Raw genomic sequence first — 24,122 nt, forward strand, 5'->3', positions numbered from 1 at the left:
CCGGAGGAAACCCACGCACACACTGGGAGGATGTGCAGACTCCACACAGACAGTGACCCAAGCCGGAATCGAACCTGGGACCCTGGAGCTGTGAAGCGATTGTGCTATCCACAATGCTACCGTGCTGTCCCTAAAGTGCCTACATGGCACATGATGTGGCAAGCCTTCCCTAAAAGTAGCAAGGCGGGGCTCTTGCTGGCTTTCTGAACAGCGGATGAGACCTCCTTTGCCTCTATTAAATACCACCCATCTCTCCTATCTGCTCCTATCAAATCTTTCCATAATCTTTTCATTGCTGTTATTCCAGAGGAACATGTAGGCCAGACCAGGTAAGGGTTACAGATTTTCATCTCTAAGGGGCATTAGTGAACCAGATTGGTTTTTATGACAATCGACAATGGTCATCATTAGACTTTTAATTTCAGATTTTTACTTAGTGCACATTTCACCATCTCATGATAAGATTTGAACCTGGTTTCCCCAGAGGATTACCCTGGGTCTCTGGATTAATAATTCAGTGACAATGCCACTATGCTACAGCCTCCCCAAACTTGTATTGCTCATTACATATGCAATCTTCAAGTATATGAATGTCTTTCTGTATTTTGGTGCAGTCCTCTTCAATGAAATACCCCCCCCCCCTTCCATTTGATGTCTTTCACAAATTTTGAAATTGTGCGACTATTTCCAAAGTTCCAAGTGGCTTACGTAAATATTGTTCAGCAGTGGTCCGAACACTGATTCTTGTGGAGCACCACTTATCACTATGCCAGTTTGAGTATTTACCTTTTAACCCCTAATCTCTATATTCTGTTTTGTAGCCAGCTTGTCATTCTGCTGTTTGCCTCCTAAATCCACATGTTCCGACCTTAGTCGTGTGTCTGTAATGTGCAACTGTGGTACTTTATCAAAAGATTTTGGGATACAAGTTGAACATCCCTTTTCCGAAATACCAACAACTGTAAAATTCCAAAATCCTCACTTTTTTTTTTCAAGCACCAAGAATGGGAAATCCCACAAAGCTCTGGGAAGGTTCCCAGACGATGCGCATGTCCCAACACTTCGCACATGCGCAATGTCACATATTCCGAAATCATAAAATTCCAAAATCCAATACACACTCGGCCCCAAACATTTTGGATAAGAGATGCTCAATCTGTATTGCCTTTAACAACCCTTTTTGTTGCTTGTTCAAATAGTTCAATAATATTGGTTAAACAAGGCCTTCCTTTTTAGAATCCGGTTGACTGTGCTTTATTGTAGTCTGTGTTTCTAGATATTTTTCCATTAGTGCCATGAGTAAGGATTCCATTATCTTTCTAAGCTAATTATAGTTCTCCTGACTTGTTTTTTCTCTCTTCCTATAAGAATCACATTAGCTAACCACTTCAAGATATTAACAGGGAAAGACAGGGTAGATAAAGATAAACTATTTCCACTAGTTGCCAATTCTAAAACTATGGGGCATAGTCTAAAAATTAGGGCTGTACCATTCAGGAGAGATGTTAGAAAGAACTTCTTCATTCAAAGGGGGTAGAGGTTTGGAACGCTCTCCCACAAACAGCAGTTGAAGCTAGATCAGTTGTTAATTTTAAATCTGAGGTAGATAGATTTTTGTTCAGCAAAGATATTAAGGGATATGGGCCAATGGCAGATTTATGGAGTTAAGTCATAGATCAGCCCTGATCTCATTGAATGGCGGGGCAGGCCCGAGGGGCTGAATGGCCTACTCCTGTTCCTAAGTTTTCCTACTATCTTTTCTCATTATTTTCTTGTATATTTGTAAAAGTGCCTCTGCTGTTTCTCCCCTAACTTTAATACGTGCTCATCATCTATAAGTTTGATTAGTCTATCAATTAGCACTCCACATTTTCTATATTAAATATCTTTATCGTTTTTATTCTCATAATGTAATCTTTACCCTGTTGGTCTCAATGTAAATACTGAGGTAAAGTAACATTTAATAATTATACTATTTTGTTTTCATTATTTGAGGTTATTGTGTGTATCTTTTAATGGTCCTCACCCTATCCTAATTTTTCTTTTGTTTATTTAAATGATAATTTACCTTAAAACACTGTTTAATTTGGGGGACAAGACACTTGGAAAATTGATTTAAAGCGGTTACTCTCATCACAGATTAAAAAGCTGAAGGAGCTGCGTTCAATGCTAATGGAAAGGGATCCAAATGTTGCAGTAACAGTGAGAAAGCTAGTGATGGCATCTTTGTTGGAGGTCTTCAAAGACATCACACCATGCTACAGGATACGGCCTCTAACTGAAGCTGAGAAAACTGCAAAGGTACTGAATAAATTTGGAGTAAAAGTTCAGATCAGTGCAACGGAAAATGCTTGATGTTTTTGTAACAGCTGTGCTGTTAAATCACTATATACTAGTAATTAATGAACTGGTATATAATTAGAATTCTCACATTTAATTTCAGTCAGTTGTGTGTGAAAATGTATGTTGCACGTAAATCTTGCATGCTAAAGCGTGTGTTTTATTTGAACCCCATTGGTACAAAAATCATGTTTGTAACAAAAAAAAGGAACTAATCAATGTTAACTAAACAAAGCCAGGACCCATAATATATCTTAAACTGGTAGGAAATCTACCAGTGGGCAAGCAGGTAGAAAAGCTTCCAATGAAGAATTAATAATCATTCATCCATATAGAACTAGAACGTGGGAGAGCAAACCAGTAAATTATTGGAGATTATTTTGGGAATCTTTTCAGCTGCCATTTTGTTCTATTGATCTGAAAATATAATGCTGAAAAATAAGGGTTGTAACAACATGCATAAAAATTTACAAATATTAAAACATACCCTCAGAAAACCTGTTGACGCCTTGTCAAAATCTGTGCCAACACACTTACTGCCATAGAAGCCTTCCATCTTTCATTTGCCAGTGTTTTGGGCGTTTGTCTTGGTCAACAGGAGCATACCCGTTCCAATATTTTTCAAGCATCTGCACAAGTTAAATGTTGCACTCTGAAGTGTTGCCATTGTTTATAAGGTGTGTGCTTATTCTGTTCAACCCTCAAAATTCAGTAAACCACTTTTTCTTATTTTAAATGTAACCCTCACAGTTCCCATTAGCACCGATGTGCATAGATACTTTTTTAAAATTCCAGGGTAATGTACTTTATTCCAAATATTTTTATATAAAGTTATTCCAGTATATAAAGTGGAAAAGTAGCCTCAGGTGGAAAAGCCCTACTCATAATGTCTCTGACAAGCTCTTTAATGATTGTCAATCCAACTATCTATCAACCTATTCTAAAACTTTGCATGTAGTGCACTCTTCCTTTAAATTTTATTTACTCTGTCATGCTTTCTCTGTCACATTTTGGCTTGGAGCAAAAGAGCAAAAGAACAAAAAACACGCAAATCAAAAGTAAGGAAATCAGTTAGAAAACTGCCACTCCAAAACTACAGAATTTCTAAAAAGTCTATCCTGAATAATCAGTCTGAAAAACCTACCAACAAAGGAAAGACAAAATGTTCATATAATATCTTTCACAATCTTGGGGCATCGCAAGATCCTCACCACCAGTGAAGTAATTCTAAAATTTGTCATAATCTAATGATCTTTATTATTGTCACAAGGAGGCTTACATTAACACTGCAATGAAGTTACTGTGAATAGCCCCTAGTCGCCACATACCGGCGCCTGTTCGGGTACACAGAGGGAGAATTCAGAATGTCCAATTCACCTAGCAGGTCTTTCGGGACTTGTGGGAGGAAACCGGAGCACTTGGAGGAAACCCATGCAGACACGGGAGACTCCGCACAGACAGTGACCCAAGCTGGAAATTGAACCTGGGACCCTGCCGCTGTGAAGCAACAGTGCTAACCACTGTGCTACCATGCCGCCCATTCCAACACACACTGGCCAGTCCCCCACATTCTAGCTTTTGTAAATTTGAGGTCATCCGAAACTCTGTGCTAGTGTTTTAACTTGCAGCAAGTCCCACTCTATCACCCCCTTGCTCGCTGACCCACGTATGCTCCCAATCCAGCTATATCTTGACTTTAAAAGTCCTATCCCTCTTTTCCGATCCCCTCCTTGCCCCTATCTCTGTGATCTCCTCCAGCCCCACAATCTTCCAAGATGTTTGTGCAGCTCTAATTCTAGCCTCTTGTGCATTCCCAATTGTAATTGCTCTACCATTGGTTGATGCGCCTTCCTTTGTCCAGGCCACAGCTCTGGTTTTTCCTCCTTGCACCTTTTTGCCCATCTATTTTCCATTTTCTCCTCTAAGCCAGTCCTTCAAATATACCTTTTTGACTAATGTTTTGGACATCTGACCTAATATCTCCTCAGTGTCATATTTTTGTACTCCTGTATAGATCCTTGGGACATTTTATTTGATAAAGGCATTGTATAAATGTAAATATATAACTGCAATGTTGAGGTGGCACAGTGGTTAGCACTGCTACATCACAGCGCCAGGAACCAAGTTCGATTCTGGCCTTGGGTGACTGCGTGTGTGGACTTTGCACATTTTACCCGTGTCTGCGTGGGTTTCTAACGAGTGCTCCGGTTTCCTCCCGCAGTCCAAAGATGTGCAGGTTAGGTGGATTGGCCATACTAAATTATCCCTTAGGGTTATGGGGTAACAGGGATAGGGCAGGGGGAGTGGGTCTAGGCAGGGTGCTCTTTCAGATGGTCGGTGTAGACTCGATGGGCTGAATGGCATCCTTCTGCACTAGGGATTCTGAGATGAGTAAGTTGTTGTTGTGAACTAATTTAAAATGAGGAAGTTTATTGGGGCTTTTTTTTCCCCCAGAAAATGTGGACATTCTTGATAAGATCGGCATTAATTGCCCATTCGTATTTGCTCTTGAACCACTGAGGTCCAGGTGGTGATGGTACTCCCACATTGTTGTAGATTTAGGTTTATTGTCACGTGTACTGAGGTACAGTGAAAAGTATTGTTCTGGGTACAGTCCAGACAGATCGTTCATACATGAAAAACATAAAGCATAACGATAAATACACAATGTAAATACATAAACATAGACATTGGGTGAAGCATACCGAGTGTAGTGCTACACAGTAGAGAAGATGAGTTCAGTCCATAAGAGAGTCATTCAGGAGTCTGGTAACAGTGGAGAAGAATCTGTTAGTGCGTGTTCTCAGACTTTTGTACCTTCTACCTGATGGACGAGGTTGGAAGAGAGAATAACATGGGTAGAAGGGGTCTTTGATTATACTGCCTGCTAGGGGCTGGTTTAGCACAGGGCTAAATAGCTGACTTTTAAAGCAGACCAAGGCAGGTCAGCAGCACGGTTCAATTCCCGTACCAGCCTCCCCGAACAGGCGCGGGAATGTGGCGACATGGGGCTTTTCACAGTAACTTCATTTGAAGCCTACTTGTGACAATAAGCAATTTTCATTTCATTTCATTTCCCAAAGCAACAGGACGCAATTGTATTTCAATGTCAGGATGGCACACGAAAGAAAGAAAGACAGAAAGTGAGGAAGTTGCTGTGATTTCCGAATGAGCAGTAAATGTTGGCCAGGACATTGGAATTGGCTTTCCTGTTCACAATTGTGTAATGGGATCTGTTAGGTCCACCTGATAGGATACATTTCATTCAAAATGGAGCACCTCCAAGTGGAGGCTTGAGTGCAATTGTTGGCGTTCCCTGTGCCCATTGCCCTAGATCTAGGTGAAAGAGATCAATTTTTGGAAAATACTGTCAAAGAATAGTAGATACAGAAAAACTCCATCTGAGTGTAATCTTAAAATTTTGAGTTTGGCCATTTTGGAGTGAAACCAGGAAACCGTGTTTCACACAAACAATAGTAGAAATCTGAAACTCATTTGCCGGCTGTGAATGCTATGTCAGCTGAAAGTTTCAAGACTTCAGATAAATAGATTTGTTTGTTAGATAAGAATAGAAGTATGGATCCATCAGGGTCTAATGGCTGAATTAAATAGGATCAAGAGCTTGAATAGATTATTTTTACTTGCATTCCACGATAGAGAATGAAGATTTTATATATTTTTGTTGGGCTTCATTTTTTTTTTTTTCCCATTGTAGCAGTTAGAAGGCTCATATCATGGTTTCAAACCAGTTGGAGTTGACTCAAAGAAACCTTCAACCGTCATGAACTTCCTGACAGCTTTTTCTATTTAGGAATTCCTCTGACCACCTTATAATGGAATTGACTGTAAACTTGTCATAAAAGCAAAATACTGCGGATGTTGCAAATGTGAAATTAAAAATTGAAAGTGCTGGAAAAACTCAGCAGGTCTTTCCCCTTCCCACAGCACCTTCTCATGCAATTGCAGATGGTGTCTCACCTGCCCCTTTACCTCCTCACTGTCCAAGGCCCCATACACAGCTTTAAGGTGAAGCAGCATTTCACTTGCACCTCCTTTAATTTGGTCTACTGTATTCGTAGCTCCCAATGCCATCTTCTCTACATTGGGGAGACTAAACGCAGACTGGGTGAAAACTTGCAGAACATCATTGCTCAGTCTGCAAGCATGACCCCCAACCATCCTGTCGCTTACCATTTCAACTCATCATCTTGCTCTCATGCCCACATGTTCATCCTTGGCTTGCTGCAATGCTCCAGTGAAGCCCAACAGAAACTGGAGGAACAGCACCTCATCTTGTTAGGTACATTACAGAATTCTGGACTCAGCACTTCATTCAACAACTTTAGATTGTGAACTTTCTCCTCCATCTTGACTTTTTTTTTTAATCCAAAAAGTTTTTGTCTCAAAGCCATCGAACACGGTTCCAATCTAAGGGGACAACATTTAAACGTTCTAAAACTGCTGCCACTTTCATATTTTGGTGTTAGTTGCAGCAAGAGGTGTGGTTGACATGGAACAATGAACTAATATCTGGGCTTCAAGCCCATGGCCCTTTCCTGATGTTATGGTCACCTGCCATAAGAAAACAGAGACATGGGAGAAACAGTAAACCAATATGGACTATTGAGCCTGCTCCAGCATTCAGTGCAATCATGGCTGTTCTTGGGCTTTAGATCCACTTTCTTGTCTGCTCCCCATATCTCTTGATTCCCGAAGAGAACAACTGTCTACCCCAGCGTAAGTATAGTCAGCAAAGGAGCTCCACCACCCTCTGGTAGAGAATTCAAAAGTCATTCAGCTGTTTGAGTGGGTAATGTTCCCTCATCCCCGTCCAAGATTATCAATACCTTATCCTGAGACTATGCCACAGATGCAAAGCTTAGCCCTAATTGGCTCAGAACCACCATTCACCTTCCTAAGCCAAAAGCTTTTTTTTTTGAAAGATACAGCCAATGCGAATTGCTGATACTGATGACACCAGCAACCATTAACACACAGCTTGATATATCTGTGGTCAGATACTAGCTGAACATTCATTGGTAAAGATCTGTTTTGATATATTTCTATAGGAAATCAATGAAGGTGCTTGGAAATATAATGTCTGTCATTTACTTTATACAGGGTTACACTTGTGACTGCCTGATGGGGCATTTTCCTAAAATGACTTGAAAGGATTGGTATCATAATCATTCACTTTTCTACATTCAATGCCATAGGAGGTCTATTATATATGATGTTGGATGTAACACTCCAAAGTGTCAAATTCTAAGGGGGGGGTAAAGTAGTTTCCTGTTTTTTTCTGATTGCTAATCTACACAGCCTCCTCTAATTGGTCCGAGGAGATTCTGTTTGCAGGAGTTCCTTCTACAATGCCAGTACGGATCATCTTACTATTCTCCATTTAGTTGCAACTTTGACCTAATGCAACAGTTGAACTTGAGCCATTCGATTATCACCCACACTGGAGTGGCTGGGAAAAAGATTTGCAAGCTATAAAAGTGTTATGTCTTTTATTTTCAGGTTAGAAAAGAAACCCTACATCTGAGAGAATTTGAAGAAGGATTAGTATGTCAGTACAAGTTTTATCTGGAAAATCTTGAACAGACTGTTAAAGGTACTTAATGCTTACAACACTATGTTGTGTGTCTAAAAAAAAGTGACATTATTATAATTAGGGGAAAAAGAGCCATGTCTTAGTTGATGCACTCTCAGCTCTGAATCACAAGGTTCCTGGTTCAAGGGCTTGAAACAAAAATCAAGGCAACACTCTAGGCCAGTACTGAGGGAGCATTCCACTGTCCAAGGTGCCATCTTTTCGATGAGACTTTTGAAGGAAGGCCCCATCTGCCTGCTTGTTAAAGAAGCCCATGGCACTATTTTGAAGAAGAGGAGGCAAATTAACAAAAAAAAGATCATCAGGTCATGATCACATTGCTGTTTGTGGGAGTTTGCCGAACGCAAACTAGCTGCTTCATTTCCTAAATGACAGCTGTGACTACACTTGAAAAAGTACTTAATTGGCTGTAAAGTGCTTTGAGGTGTCCAGTGGTTGTGAAACACGCATAAATGCACGTCTTCTCTTTCAGAAATAGCTGCCCAGGGAAGATACAAAAATATTGTTGTACTTTTAGACTGAGCAGGCCAGAATCTTGCCACTTGGTACAGAGAGGATTTGTGCATCATGTTAAACAAAGCAGAAGCTGAATGAGTTTGGTTCACCTAGAGTTGGCCTACTTTCGTAATAATTGGACCATATGCTATTTTGCTGTGATGTGATTGGTCCATTACATTAGTGGTTCTCAAGCTTTTTTTGGTTGAAGGACCCCTTTTCGAATAATATTAATCATGGTACACCCAATCAAAACTATACTCAACAGGAATGTGCTACATGTGGGCAGCACGGTGGCGTAGTGGTTAGCACTGGGACTACGGCGCTGAGGCCCCGGGTTCGAATCCCGGCCCTGGGTCACTGTCCGAGTGGAGTTTACACATTCTCCCCGTGTCTGCGTGGATTTCGCCCCCACAACCCAAAGATGTACAGGTTAGGTGGATTGGCCACGCTAAATTGGCCCTTACTTGGAAAAAAAATAATTGGGTACTCTAAATTTATTTTTAAAAAAGGAATGTGCGACATGTAAAGAGTGTTTTACTAATTCTTTTGAGGAAACTGGTGTTTACTTAGAGTGGCAATTTGAGAAAAGTTTCAGTGATGAGACTTACAAAAATTAAGGACAAGTGTGACTCCACTAACGTTCCGGTGCATACCAACTGAATTACTTTACTGTAATTAAATATTTCCTGTTAATGGCATATATACCCAATCAATTCCAAAATCAGATCCAATACAAACAGCTGTTGATCAATCCATATTAATTGTAATCGCACCATATTTGGAATTTTAACAGGTTCAAAACAAGTTGCAATTTTAATTTAAAATCAGTAACCTCCTGTAAGCTGATAACTTTTCTTCCCTCCACTTCTCAATCAATTCAATGCTACAGTCTTAGGAATATTTTACAGATGTGTGAAAACTCAGGCCAGTTTCTCAGTGCTATTTAATAATTCAAGAAATTTGCATTAACGCGACGCGGTGGAAGATATAAGTAAGGTTAACCTATTACAGCAATAGCGGATCTCCCATCTTCCCTCCCCTATCACCAAAATTAAATGCAAAACTCACAACTGAAAACCACAGCAGCCAAGATATCCAATACCATAAATAAGTCAGTTACTCTATACAAAGCCGCCAACATACATTTTTTCCTACCTTCTCCTTTTTCCCTTGTATTTTTTCTCTCTCGCTGTCCAATGGGGGATATTTATTTTATGGACCACCTGGAAAAACATGCTGAGCCTCCAGCAGTTTGTGTATCTCAGTTTGAGAATAATTGCATACCATGATGTGGGGAATTGAACTCTGTAATAAAAGAGCTTAAACTGCATTTCCTAGTCCAGAATTCTGGGCACTGATTTTAAAGCGGTTAGAGGTTGAATGTTTATTGCATAACATATACAGTCAATGAGTGGCTGTAGAAAAGCAGTTCTGAATTCTATATTTTTAGTCTTTATTCCAAAAGAGAGAGGGAAAAGGAACAATAGTGATAACTTGTATTTCTGCCGTCCCTTTCGTAGAAAAATCCTTTGGCTCTTCATATCGGAGAGAAAATAAGCACTGAGCAGCAGTTGGAGTGTTAGGAGAGATGGTCCAAAGTGGTTTAATGAATACTTTTAAGGCTTTTTAGATGAATAAAATATTTCACTTGAATGCCTTTCAAGGCCCAAAGCACTTCACAGCTAATTGGTTACTTTGGAAGTGTAGATATTGTCTTGTAAGCAAACATGGTGGCAAGGTACGCCAAACAGCAAATGGATCAATGCCCAGTGGTTCTGTTTTAAGGGTGTTTAATAATAATAATCTTTATTGTCACAAGTAGGCTTACATTAACACTTTAATGAAGTTACTGTGAAAAGCCCCTAGTCGCCACATTCCGGCGCCTGGTCGCGTACACAGATGGAGAATGCAGAATGTCCAAATTACCTAATAACACGTCTTTCGGGACGAATGGGAGGAAACCGGAGCACCCGGAGGAAACCCACGCAGACACGGGGAGAACATGCAGACCATGCACAGACAGTGACTCAGCCGGGCATCGAACCTGGGACCCTGGTGCTGTGAAGCCATAGTGCTAACCACTATGCTACCTACTTGTTGACTAGGAAGCCCGGACTACACCGCCTCTTCAGATTGTAACCTAGTATCTTTATATCCACCTTAACAATCGAACAGGGTCACAGTTCAATGTCTCATCCAAAAGATAGAAACTTCGATACATGCAATTCTCCCTCAGCACAGCACTGAAGTGGGGAGAGAGTGAATAGAACAAATATTATAGTGAGCGTTCCTAAGAGTAGGGCTTAAGTATTTGCCAATGGAGGGAGTGTTGTGTTCTAGAGTCATTGGATAAGGGATGGGTCATAAGAGCATAAATAGCTTAAGAAATAGGAAGTGGAGTAAGACACATGACTGTTGGATCTTCTACTCCACTTCTCTGTCATATCCATTGATTAGATTAGTGCCCAAACATTTCCTCCATCTTGAATATGAGTTGAGTCTCCACATCCCTCTGAGATAGAGGATTTCAAAGTTTCATACCATCTGAATGAAGGAATCTTAGAATTTACAGTGCAGAAGGTGGCCACTCGGCCCATCGAGTCTGCACCGGCTTTTGGAAAGAGCACCGCTCTTAAACCACACCTCCACCCTATCCCAGTAACCCCATCTAACCTAAGGGCAATTTAGCATAGTGTCATGTGAGAGTGCCTTTAAGAAATGGATGTTTAAGCAATGTACCTTTAAGAAATGCAGTGATGTCAGAGTGTGGGTGGAGCTGGGCTTTAGATCAGCCATTTTGCAGTTTTTTAGTTTCAGTTTGAAAAGAGCTTGGTTGTGTGTCTGTGTTTGCAGTGAGCTGGATCTGCTGTGATCTCTGCCATGAAAGACTATCTCTGGATCATTTGGGTGATTTAAACTCATAATAGTAAAACCTTTAACCTAATGTGTTTCTGTTTAAAGGTGTTAAGTCTCTTGGATGTTGAAAGGAATAACTGAAGGATTATTTAGTGTTGTAATATTTTCAGGGTTATCTTTGAAGTAACGGGTGTTAAGAGATCCAATGTTTATTTAAAAGGGTTAAGTTGAATTCATAGAATAAACATTGTTTTGTGTTTAATGAACCATTTGTCCATAATTGCTGTATCATACCTGGAGAACAAGCCGTGTGCTCGGAAAAGCAACAAATACATTAAAGGGGGAGGTTGGTTGAACTCCATGATACGTTTTGGGGTTCTGAAAACGCCTCGCCCATATCAATAGTCAATCCACCTAATCTGTACATCTTTAGACTGAGAGGAAACCGGAGCACCAGGAGAAAACCCACGCAGACACTGGGAGAACATGCAGACTCCGCACAGTGACCCAATCCGAGAACCGAACCTGGGACCCTGGAGTTGTGAAGCAACACTTCTCAGTCCTAAATGGTTGACTGGTCGTCCAGTGACTATGCCCCCTAGATTTAGATTCTCCAGCCAGAGGCAATATCTTTTGGCACCTACTCTTAATCCCTCTAAGAATTTTAAACTTTCAATGAGATCACCTATTATTCTTCTAAACTCTGGAGAGTGTAAATCCATTTGACTCGGTCTCTCTTTATCGGACAACCCTCTCATTCCAGGAATCAATCTAAAATGAACATTTGTTGGATCCTCCTTAAGATAAGTACATTCTTCCTTGGGTGAGGAGACCAAAACGGTACTCCAAATGTAGCCTCACCAAAGCCCTGTACGATGCTGAAAGACTTACACATATTCCAACTCCTTGCAATAAATATGAACATTCCATTTGCCTTTCTAATTGTTCAACCTATCTGCATGTTAATTTTCGTCTTTCGTGTGCAAAGACACCCAAATAAATCCCCCAGCATGCCAACATGTACTAGCCTCTCATTTAATTTTTAAAAGTTGTATTTTTTATTCTTCCTATTAAAATGAATAATACTCTATTTATCACCTTGTTGCACAGTTAATCTGCAGGCATCACCTTTTGGCTTCTTTGCATCCTTCTGGCGGTTTATTTTCCACTGAGCTTTAAATCATCAGTCATTTGGATACATTATTGGAGCGGCATGGTGGCAGAGTGGTTATCACTGTTGTCACAGCACCAGGGACCCGGGTTCAATTCCAACTTTGGGTCACTGTCTGTGTGAAGTTTGTAAGTTCTCCCTATGTCTACGTGTTTCCTTCGGGTGCACCAGTTTCCAAGATGTGCAGGTTAGGTGGATGGCTAAATCTCCCTTAGTGTCCAAAAGGTTAGGTGGGGTTACTGGGTTATGGGGATAGGGTGGGGCTCTTTCAGAGGGTCGGACTTTAGTTTCTGTCTGTTATTCCCAGTCTAAACTATTTTATTACCACCAATCCCTCAAGCCCTTATCTTTTCTAATATATCCTTATCGATTGTCTTTTGAACATTCAAATATACTACAAATTTGTCAAATGGGATTTATTTTTCATTAAATTGTGTGGACTCTGCCTAATAGGATTATATAAGTGCCCTGTTATCACATTCCTAATAGATTCCAACATTTTCTCTACGACTGATGTCAGGTTGATTGATAATATGGCTCCTGGTAAGTGATTAGAGGAATAGGTTGGGCAGGGCACGATTTGTAGATCACATTTTTAATCTATTGCAAGACGTTGTCATTAATTTTGTGAAATAAGTCTTGCCCTTTCGATGTGCCATGAGTTTGACGATTTCCTAGTGGCTGATAACATTTCCTCCAAAAGTAACACTGAGCAGCCACAAGTAAAGGAAGTTTGTGAAATGGAAAGTTCAAAATGACACTTCTTTGGAGACAAAGAATAGTTAATTGTAGATTCCAATCTATATTTTGATTAGAACCAAATGAACAGGTGTTGATTCAAAGCTTCAGCTGCAGGATCATTTTGTGAATAAGTTCTGCATTACTGTATAATTCAGATCTTTAGCAGTCAGCTCAGTTTAGTAAAGGAAAGGCCTCTCTTTGAGCTGCAAGAGTTGATGAATGAGTTACTGTTCGTAAAAGATGCTGTTTTTAAATTGTATCTGGGAATCTGGACGGTGATATATGGTGATATTGGTTGCTGCTATAGAAATTAGAATAGAGTGAGGACTGGAGAATAGCCAATGTTGTTCCTTTGTTTAATAAGAGTAGCAAGGATAATCCAGGGAACTACAGGCTGGTGAGCCTTACGTCAGTGGTAGGGAAATTACTGGAGAGAATTCTTTGAGACAGGATCTACTCCCATTTGGAAGCAAATGGACGTATTAGTGAGAGGCAGCATGGTTTTGTGAAGGGGAGGTCGTGTCTCACTAACTTTTTTCGAAGAGGTCACAAAGATGTTTGATGCAGGTAGGGCAGTGGATGTTGTCTATATGGACTTCAGTAAGGCCTTTGACAAGGTCCCTCATGGTAGACTAGTACAAAAGGTGAGGTCACACGGGATCAGGGGTGAGCTGGCAAGGTGGATACAGAACTGGCTAGGTCATAGAAGGCAGAGAGTAGCAATGGAAGGACGCTTTTCTAATTGGAGGGCTGTGACTAGTGGTGTTCCGCAGGGATCAGTGCTGGGACCTTGGCTGTTTGTAGTATATATAAATGATTTGGAGGAAAATGTAACTGGTCTGATTAGTAAGTTTGCAGACGACACAAAGTTGGTGGAATTATGGATAGCGATGAGGACTGTCAGAGGATACAGCAGGATTTAGATCATTTGGAGACTTGGGCGGAGAGATGACAGATGGAGTTTAATCCGGACAAATGTGAGGTAATGCATTTTGGAAGGTCTAATGCAGGTAGGGAATATACAGTGAATGGTAGAACCCTCAAGAGTATTGAAAGTCAGAGAGATCTAGGTGTACAGGTCCACAGGTCACTGAAAGGGGCAACACAGGTGGAGAAGGTAGTCAAGAAGGCATACGGCATGCTTGCCTTCATTGGCCGGGGCATTGAGTATAAGAATTGGCAAGTCATGTTGCAGCTGTATAGAACCGTAGTTAAGCCACACTTGGAGTATAGTGTTCAATTCTGGTTGCCACACTACCAGAAGGATGTGGAGGCTTTAGAGAGGGTGCAGAAGAGATTTACCAGAACGTTGCCTGGTATGGAGGGCATTAGCTATGAGGAGCGGTTGAATAAACTTGGTTTGTTCTCACTGGAACGACGGAGGTTGAGGGGCGACCTGATAGGGGTCTACAAAATTATGAGGGGCGTAAACAGAGTGGATAGTCAGAGGCTTTTCCCCAGGCTAGAGGGGTCAATACTAGGGGGCATAGGTTTAAGGTGCGAGGGGCAAGGTTTAGAGTAGATGTACGGAGCAAGTTTTTTTACACAGAGTAGTGGGTGCCTGGAACTCGCTGCCGGAGGAGGTGGTGGAAGCAAGGACAATAGTGACATTTAAGGGGCATCTTGACAAATACATGAATAGGATGGGAATAGAGTGATACGGAGCCAGGAAGTGTAGAAGATTGTAGTTTAGTCGGGCAGCATGGTCGGCACGGGCTTGGAGGGCCGAAGGGCCTGTTCCTGTGCTGTACCTTTCTTTGTTCTTTGTGAGCAGTAGCATTACTAAAGGAAACCAAGGTGCTCCGTCTGCGGGGTTGGGGCTGATACAGCTGAAGGTGGTGTATAGAGCGCACCTTACAAGGGCAAGGATGAGCCGGCTCTATGAGGGGGTAGAAGATGTGTGTGAACGTTGTTGGGGGGGAGGGGGGGGATGGCACCCCGCAAAACACATTCATATATTTTGGTCCTGTCCAAAGCTGGAGGATTACTGGAAGGAGGTGTTTAGGGTAATCGCTAAAGTGGTGCATGTGAAACTGGACCCGGGCCCTCGGGAGGCCATATTCGGGGTTTTGGACCAGCCAGGGTTGGAAATGGGCGCGGAGGCAGATGTAGCCTTCGCCTCGTTGATCGCCCGAAGGTGGATCTTGTTAGGGTGGAGACCAACCTCTCCACCCTGTGTTCTGGCGTGGCGGGGGGACCTGCTGGAATTCTTGATGCTTGAAAAGGTGAAATTTGAACTGAGGGAAAGGATGGAGGGGTTCTACAATTCATGGACGTTATTTATTGTGCACTTTCGAGAATTGGATCACATCGAACATTGGGGGGATGGTGGCTGGGAGGGTTGGGGGGGGGAGGGACTGTATGTGTTAATGGTGACTCTGGGTGATTCCTGATTCCTTTTTGTCATTTGTTTATGTTAACATGCGTGCTAATGTCTGGGGTTTGGTGGGAGGATGGGATCGTTATTATTGATATGGGGATTGACATTACATTCGTTACTGATTATTGTTTATTGTTGGGTGTAAATTTGGGAGAAAAAGGAGGAGAATAAAAAATATTTTTTTTAAAAGGGAAACCAGCTGAATTTAGCCTTTATAACATTTAGCCTTTATTAACATTTAGCCATTTTCAAATTTAAGTGGCCATTTTCCTTTTTCTTCACCCAGATTGGAAGCAGATGAAGAAAAAGAAGAGTGATGTTGTTTCGTTAAAAGCATACAAAGGCCTTGCAGAAGTGGCTGTAAAATGTCTCTGTGAATTGCTAGTGGCCTTGCCACATTTTAACTTTCATAACAACATTGCTGTGATGATTGTGCCACTTATGAATGATGCATCAAGAAAGGTAAAATTTGCTCTGTATGTATATTCATATATTTGGTTAAGTCCAGTGATGCCATCATGTATGATTCATAATGCATGCTGCATAATGATTAAAATAAATTTTAAAAATAGACTATAATATTAAGGAGGTGAATTTCCAGTGTGATTCCTTGCCGATTTGTTGTAACTTCAGAAGAAGTATGGAAAAATTGGAATCCAGTAATTCCAGCTAATCTAAGGGCAATTTAGCGTGGCCAATCCACCTAACCTGCACATCTTTGGATTGTGGGAGGAAACCGGAGCACCTGGAGAAAACCCACGCAGACACATGGAGAACGTGCAGAATCCACACAGTGACCCAAGCCAGGAATCGAACCGGGGCCCCGGGCGCTGTGAAGCAACAGTGCTAACCACTGTGCTGCCGTAATTGATTATGCATGGCACATTGGGTATGATGTTTCCCAGGATCAGGTGGTTTGCCCCATTCATTGTCAATGGCTACAGATGAATAATGACGATTAGAAATACAATTGTTTCTTCTAAGCTAAGGGAATTTAATTTTTTTTAAAAGTCTCTCATTCTAACTAGGATGTCTTAGCTATCCACTTTCTAACCACTGGCTGTCATGTAAATCTACTATCAAATAAGCTCAAGTGATACTGTTGAGCTTCTCTTCAGCTGTAGTTCCAGAGATGGGCTGACGTGAGAAGCAAAACAAAAAATTAAGCAAGGGAATGCAGGAGAAATGAAATAAAGGAAGCAAGACAAAGTTATGCAGGGTCTCATATTAATCTTCATCCTTTTCTTTACTGCTCAACACCTGCTCTCTCTCACCAGCGGTCATTCTTTCAGCTATAACTCCTGCCATTTGGAACACTTCCAAATCCAATTTTCCTGGCTGCTGTGCTGCTCTTCCATCCTTCAAAAACCTCTTCAATACTTTTCTGTCTTTGCCTTTGGTCCACCGCAGCATCCAACTCTTATATATTCTGTTTTCCTGCCCCACTTGCAAAACAGATACTCTGTCGCATAATGAGTGCTACACAAATGTAATGTTGCTGTAAGCAAGACATTGCTTATCAACTGACCCAGTGATTGCATGTGTTTGCCTATAGGATATTAGGTTTTAGAACATAAAAGCAAGGTAGTAACACGCAACCTACACAAATCATTGATTAAATTGCTGTTCGAATGCCGCACCTAGTTTTAGGCACCAATTGGCACCAATAGGGGCTGGTTTAGCACACTGGGCTAAATCGCTGGCTTTTAAAGCAGACCCAGGCAGGCCAGCAGCAGGGTTCAATTCCCGTAGCAGCCTCCCCGAACAGGTGCCGGAATGTGGCGACTAGGGGCTTTTCACAGTAACTTTATTGAAGCCTACTTGTGACAATAAGCGTTTTTCATTTTCATTTTTCAATTGAGAAGATGACAAGGTCGTGGAGGCAATCTTTCTTTTGACAAAGATACTTGGATTGAGAGGCTTTAATTTTGAGTCGAGATATTTCCATTAAGGGGAGATATGGGTATTCAAATTTATTAAACATTTTGAAAGATAAGAAATTACCTTGCATTTATAGAGTGCTTTGCCGTCTCAAATCCTTCATATTTAATCAAATATTTTGAAGTGCAGTCACTTGTTTAAAAAAATATTTTTATTGCGCTGTTTCAAATACTATACATCATAACAATGACCGTCTCCCTAACAAATAATGATGTCCCGCTCTTGAAAGTACAAAATGAACGGCTGCCATCTTTAGTAGAACCCTTCTATTGCGCCCCTCACAGTGTATTTAACTTTCTCGGGACACAAGAATTCCATAAGATCCTCAAGCCATACAGAGGCGCTGGGTGGAGAAGCTGACCTCCCTCCTATTTGATTCTGTGTGAGATGATAGGTACTCTGCAGAGAGCTAAGGACTTTAAGGAGAAAAAAAAGCAATGAAGTACTTGCATTTCTGTAGCGTCTTTCAATATCACCCATCAGCACCCGCCTTCGAGCAATCAGTGAGGTAAAGGCCAGAACATCAGTCCCTGGCCCAGTCTGCAGGTCCAGCAGGCCCAATACCCCAAATACGGGGCATGGCTTCAGTTCAATTTGAAGGATCGGCGAGATGGCGCCAAAGAAGGAGACCCAGAAACCTACGAGCTTAGGACACGACCAGAACATATGTACATGGTTAGCTGGGTTCCTCCCACTCATCCTCCATTCCTGCTCATCCTGGACTTAGTCAAATGACCCCTGTGCACTTGGGGCAGCACGGTAGCACATTGGTTAGCACTTTTGCTTCACAGCTGCAGGAATCGGGTTCGATTGCCGGCTTGGGTCATTAACTGTGCAGACACTGCACATTCTCCCTGTGTCTGCGTATGTTTCCTCCGGGTGCTCCGGTTTCCTCCCACAAGCCCCAAAAGAATTGCTTGTTCGGTGAATTGGACATTCTGAATTCTCCCTCGGTGTACCCGAACAGGTGCGTAGTGTGGCAAGTAGGGGATTTTCACAGTAACTTCATTGCGATGTTAATGTAAGCCTACATGTGACACTAATAAAGATTATCTTCAACTGTATCAGGCCTAACCTCGCACACGATGACGATGCCTTCACCCTATGCAGAATCTCCCCACATCCCCTCCTCCAACTTGGACCTCAACTCCTCCTCCCCCTGGCCTTCACCTGTTCCAAGGATACTGCCTCCTCCGCTATAAGCCTCCCATGAACCCCCAAGATACTCCCATCCTTCATCCCCACAAGTGACGAAACCCTCTCCAACAATGAGGGAAAGGGCACCACTGGGAGCGTCTAAAGATCTTCGTGAAGTTGTGCACCTGTAAATCTCGAAATACATCAGCCTATGACACTCCAAATTTATCAACCAACTCAAAGCTCTCAAATCAGCCCTCCAAAAACAAATCCTTCATCACAGCAACCCCTTTTTGTTTGTTTTGTTTATTGTCACGTGTACCGAGGTACAGTGAAAAGTATTTTTTTGCGAGCAGATCATTAAGTACATGAAAAGAAAAAAAATGCAAAATGGGGCCACACAAAGTACACCATGTAACTACATAACGCCGATATCGGGTGAAGCAAACGGGTGTAGGGTTAATCAGGTCAGTCCATAAGAGGGACGTTTGGGAGTCTGGTAACAGCGGGGAAGAAGCTGTTTTTGAGTCTGTTTTTGCGTGTTCTCAGACTTTTGTATCTCCTGCCAGATGGAAGAAGACTTCTCCTTCCATCCACTAAACCTAGCACCCAGCCTCGCCGGCTTGAACATCTGGTTTGCACAAACCGGCATCGGCTTCGATACCACCCTTAAAGTGCTGCCGAAATTGTCTCCATATCTTGAATGTGAGGCCACCGCCGGATTCCCTGAGTACTTAACCCAGAGAGAATGGTAAAGAAGCAGTGACCAGCACCCTTAACCCTGACACGAGCTCGACTCGAACCACACCCATAAAGCCTCTGGATCAGCATTTGCCACCCAATAATATATTTTGCAACAACAAGCCCACCGACTGCCTTGCTCTCTGCGCACTGTCTTTCTAATCCTAGCTCCTTTCCCCACCCAGAGCAATGTCCAAATCAGTCTCCACACTCGTCAGAAAGGATTTTGGCAAAAAAAAACAACAGACATTGGGGAAAAAACAGAAAACACAGAAGGACATTATTTTCACTGACTAAATTTTGCCCACCAGGGAGGCTGTCCCACCTCTAAATCCGCCTTCACCCTATGCACTAGGCTGATAAAATGTAATTTCGGAGCTTGGCCATATCCTGGGCCACCTGCACTCCTAAATATCTAAAATGGGAACACAAGACGGAACGGCAACACCCTCAAATTTACCCCCACCCTGGCTGGGTTACAGGAAAACACTTCTCCCAATTCAATTTCTATCCTGAAAAAGCCCCAAAATGCTTCAGCAGTGCAATGATATCACCCAATGTGGGGATCAGATCCGTTACATACAAGAGAAGATCATCTGCGTACAAGGACACCCTATGCTCAACAACAACCCCCCGTCATCCCTCTTCACCTATCTGAAGCTGTCAGGGATTTGGCCAACGGCTCTATTGCCAAGCCAAACCAGAGGGGAGGCATAGGGCATTCCTGCCTCATTCCCCTGTGTTACTGGAAATATCTCAAACTCACATTGTTTGTCCGAAAACTAGCTTTCAGCGCCTTGTATAACTGAACCAAGCCACAAACTTAGATCCTGAACCGTTCCAGTACTGAAAACAAATATCCCCATTCGACTCTATCAAAGGCCTTTTCAGCATCCAATGACACAATGACCTGCTTCCTCCCCTCCGTCGGGGACAACACATTCAAAGTCACCTCATATTGGATGACAAGTGGCTCCCCTTCACAAACCCGTCTGGTCTTCCCCAATAACTTGTGGGAGACATCCCTCCAGCCTCAGTGCTAATACCTTAGCCAGAATTTTAGCATTGACATTCAGTAGCTGGAACCTGTCCAGCCTCTGCACTTTACCCATCTGCATTCTCCCAATTGCCGTTCTGACCTCCTCCACCCACAGCGACCCCTCCATCTCATTCCGATCCTCCACTTTGGGACACTCCAAACCTTCCAAAGACCTCAGCATATCTGACTCCTCCTCTGGCGGCTCCGATCTAAACATAACACTGCAAACGCCCCTTTAACTTTATCCGACGCCGACACTAGCCTTCCACCTGAGTCACAAATCCATACGATCTCCCGCAAAGCCACCTGTTGCCTCAGCTGACCAGCCATAAACCTGCTAGCCTTCTCCCCATATTTGTACACTACCCCCCTCGAGCGCTGCAATTGCCGCACCGCCTTCTGTGTACTCACTGTTAATCTAAGGAATGTTTCAGCCAGTTTAGATATCAAGCAACTCAAGCAATCAGATAAATGAACAGATCATCTGCTCTAATGATGTTAGTTTAGGGATACTTACTTTCAGTACACCAGGAAAGCGTTCTGCTCATGTTTTATGCCCACCTAATCGGGCAGGTGAGGCATTTGTTTGACATCTCATGTTAGCCGATATTTTATTGGAGTATCAGCCTGGATTAGATGCTCAAGTGTGTGGCGTGGGATTGAACCCACAACCTCCTAACTCTGAGGCTAGATTGCTACCAATGACCTAAGGCTGCCATCTTGGTAAATGAGGATAAATTATTTCCACTAGTCAATTATTTGGTAACTACAGGCATACTTTTAAGTCCATCAATAAAACAACAAAACAAAAGGCTTGAGGGTTTTACTGCATATTGTTGGAAAAGAATATGCTGTACTACAGATAGTGTTAAAAGAAAAATCTGTTCATTTGCAAAAGGAAAGTGGATAAATATTTGTAAAATAAAATTTTTAAAGGGTATGGTAAAAGACACTGAATTGGACCACTGCGTGGTGGAATGTATATCCTGTTTTGTGTTATAAAATTCCATGGTGGGTTGTTTTCTGTTCCTTTGTTATTTTGTTGTAATGTTTGACAGTGATGTCTCTTCAGATTTCAGAAATGTGTTGTGGAGCTGTGGAAAAACTTTTTAAGCAGGACAAAATCGGTGTGCCCTCACTTGCTATGGTCAAAATAATTTCTGGACTTGTTAAAAGCAGAAACTATGAAGTAAAATCTGAGGTAAGTAAAATTGTATTACAATCGGGCAGAGTCAGCATGATTTTGTGATGGGAAATCATGTTTGATTAATTAGGTATCTGAGCAAATAATAAGCAAGATGGATGAAGGGGAACCTGTAGATTAAATGTGATGTACTTGAATTTCTAGAAGGCATTTGATAAGGTGCACATGAAAGGTTACTTCACAAAATAAGAGTTCACAGTGCAGGGGGTAACATATTTGCATAGATAATGGAATGGTTAGCTATCAGAAAACCGAGTACGGTTAAATGGGTCATTTTTGGATTGGCAAGCCATAAGTAATGGAGTGCACAAGGATCAGTGCTGCGGCCTCAACTATTCGCAATCTGTATCAATTACTTGGATGAAGGGACTGAATGTATGTAGCCATATTTGCTGATGACGCAAAGTAAGTTGCCAGAGAGCATAGAGTCCACAAAGGGATATAGATAGGTTAAGTGAGTGGGCAAACACTTGGATGGAGTATAATTTAGGAACTTGTCCTCTTTGGCAGAAAGGATAGAAAAGTAGCATATTTAAATTGGGAGAGACTGCAAAGCTCTGGTACAGAGGGATACTTGGTCCTGGAACGTGAATCATAAAATATTGATATGCGGGTACAGCAGGTGATTAGGAAGGTAAATAGAATGTTGGCATTTATTACAGGGAGAATCGAATATAAAAATAGAGACGGTGGTGCAGTGGTTAGCATTGCTGCCTCACAGCGCCGAGGGCCCGGTTTTGATTCCGGCCTGTCCCTAATTTTTGTGTTATTTACATTTGAAATATTGTGGTCGAGATTGAAAGGACATCAACAGAAACATAGGGTTGATTTTTTTTGTTGCCTTTAGGATGGGGAGGGGTTTGCAGAATTAGCAGGAAACCACACCGGGATAGCTCAAAATTGAAACTCGGTTAGCAAGTGAGATTGACTCAGGGACATTTGCACCACCTGCATGGTTCTCTTAGACTGCCTGGCAGTTACCCATTCTCTCTCTGACGGAATGCTCTGAGCATGAGTTTGATTACCTCCTTGAACATTCTATCTACATAGTTTTCCACCTTGTGGGTGCACCACAGTATTCTGAAACTGAGAGCTTCATCTTCTGCAGCTGGTGACATTTCCTGCAGATGTGTTTGTCGAGGGCACATGGTGCGTCTGTGACTTTCCACATTCCACTCAGCTGAGCTGTCCTGCTATTCCTTAACTTTTATTCTACATTTAATAGTTTGCACTTCCAGTTACTCACCATTCTTCCCTGTACCAAATACTGGAGGCTGAAAAAGGTGAATCTAGGTGCTGTTGACTCCCTCCTGGTCCTCCTATCAACTGCTCTTCTAGACATTGCTGTCTTCTTCCAGAGATCCTCCTTTCACTGGCATTTCTAGGTGCTGCTGACTGCCTCCAGGTCGCTTTTCACCCAGTCTACCTATATGTAGTTCAGGTCTGAAAATCAGTTTCCTACTTGTTATGTAAAACAAAAATGTTTTGGCTTTTAATGCAAATTTAGAATATTTGCTTCCAGATATAAATTAAACCATTTTAAACCTTCAAGTCGTAATTTAACAATAAAAGCAATCTTTTATTTTGACTTCTGTGCATCAACATTTGGTCCAGAGGAGGTTCACAAGAATGATCCTTGGAATGAAGAGCTTGTATGAGGAACAGTTGAGGATTCTGGGTCTGTACTGGTTGGAGTTTAGAAAGATGAGGGAGGATCTCATTGAAACTTACAGGATACTGCGAGGCCTGGATAGAGTGGACGTGGAGAGGATGTTTCCACTTGTAGGAAAAACTAGAACCAGAGGACACAATCTCAGACTAAAGGAATGATCCTTTAAAACAGAGATGAGGAGGAATTTGTTCAGCCAGAGGGTGGTGAATCTGTGGAACTCTTTGCCGCAGAAGGCTGTGGGGCCAAATCACTGAGTGTCTTTAAGACCGAGATAGATAGGTTCTTGATTAATAAGGGGATCAGGGATTATGGGGAGAAGGCAGGAGAATGGGGATGAGAAAAATATCAGCCATGATTGAATGGCCGAGCAGACTCGATGGGGCAAGTGGTGTAATTCTGCTCCTATGTCTTATGGTTTAGCTAATCTTACAGAATGAGATGTGTATAAAAGGGAAGTGTGTATATACCATTAAGGTGATTAATTCTTACGGTATAAAGATTGTTTACTGCAATCCTAATAATGTCTCTACATCACCACTTGTGCCAGAATTAGATAGCCTGAGGATTTATATTTTATGTAAAATTCTTCCTCACATCATTTCTGTTCTGTTCTAGTAACACATAGTTCATTCCCCACTGTTTAGTTTCCCAAACATAACAAAATTTGTCAATTCAAAATACATTAAGTTATTGCAAGGAATTTATTGGGGGCTTGCGGTGTGAGGAGTGGTGTGCTTATGGATCTGTAGAAGAATGCTCAAATTACTTCTCACTTCTCCATATTTTTC

The 24,122-nt window shown here is 41.9% G+C and overlaps 1 protein-coding gene across 1 annotated transcript in view; it reads left to right on the forward strand.

Moving 5' to 3' along the window:
- The window catches only part of noc3l (NOC3-like DNA replication regulator), a 53,776-nt gene that overhangs the window by 21,391 nt on the left and 8,263 nt on the right, over positions 1-24,122 (forward strand). Inside the window, exons 7-10 of the mRNA XM_072479045.1 lie at positions 2,140-2,301; positions 7,861-7,954; positions 15,887-16,062; positions 21,531-21,659. Of these exons, the coding sequence (XP_072335146.1) occupies positions 2,140-2,301; positions 7,861-7,954; positions 15,887-16,062; positions 21,531-21,659 (561 nt within the window). The remainder of the gene's footprint in view (positions 1-2,139; positions 2,302-7,860; positions 7,955-15,886; positions 16,063-21,530; positions 21,660-24,122) is intronic.

The sequence above is a fragment of the Scyliorhinus torazame genome, chromosome 16, assembly GCF_047496885.1.
Source record: "Scyliorhinus torazame isolate Kashiwa2021f chromosome 16, sScyTor2.1, whole genome shotgun sequence".
Lineage (NCBI taxonomy): Eukaryota > Metazoa > Chordata > Chondrichthyes > Carcharhiniformes > Scyliorhinidae > Scyliorhinus > Scyliorhinus torazame.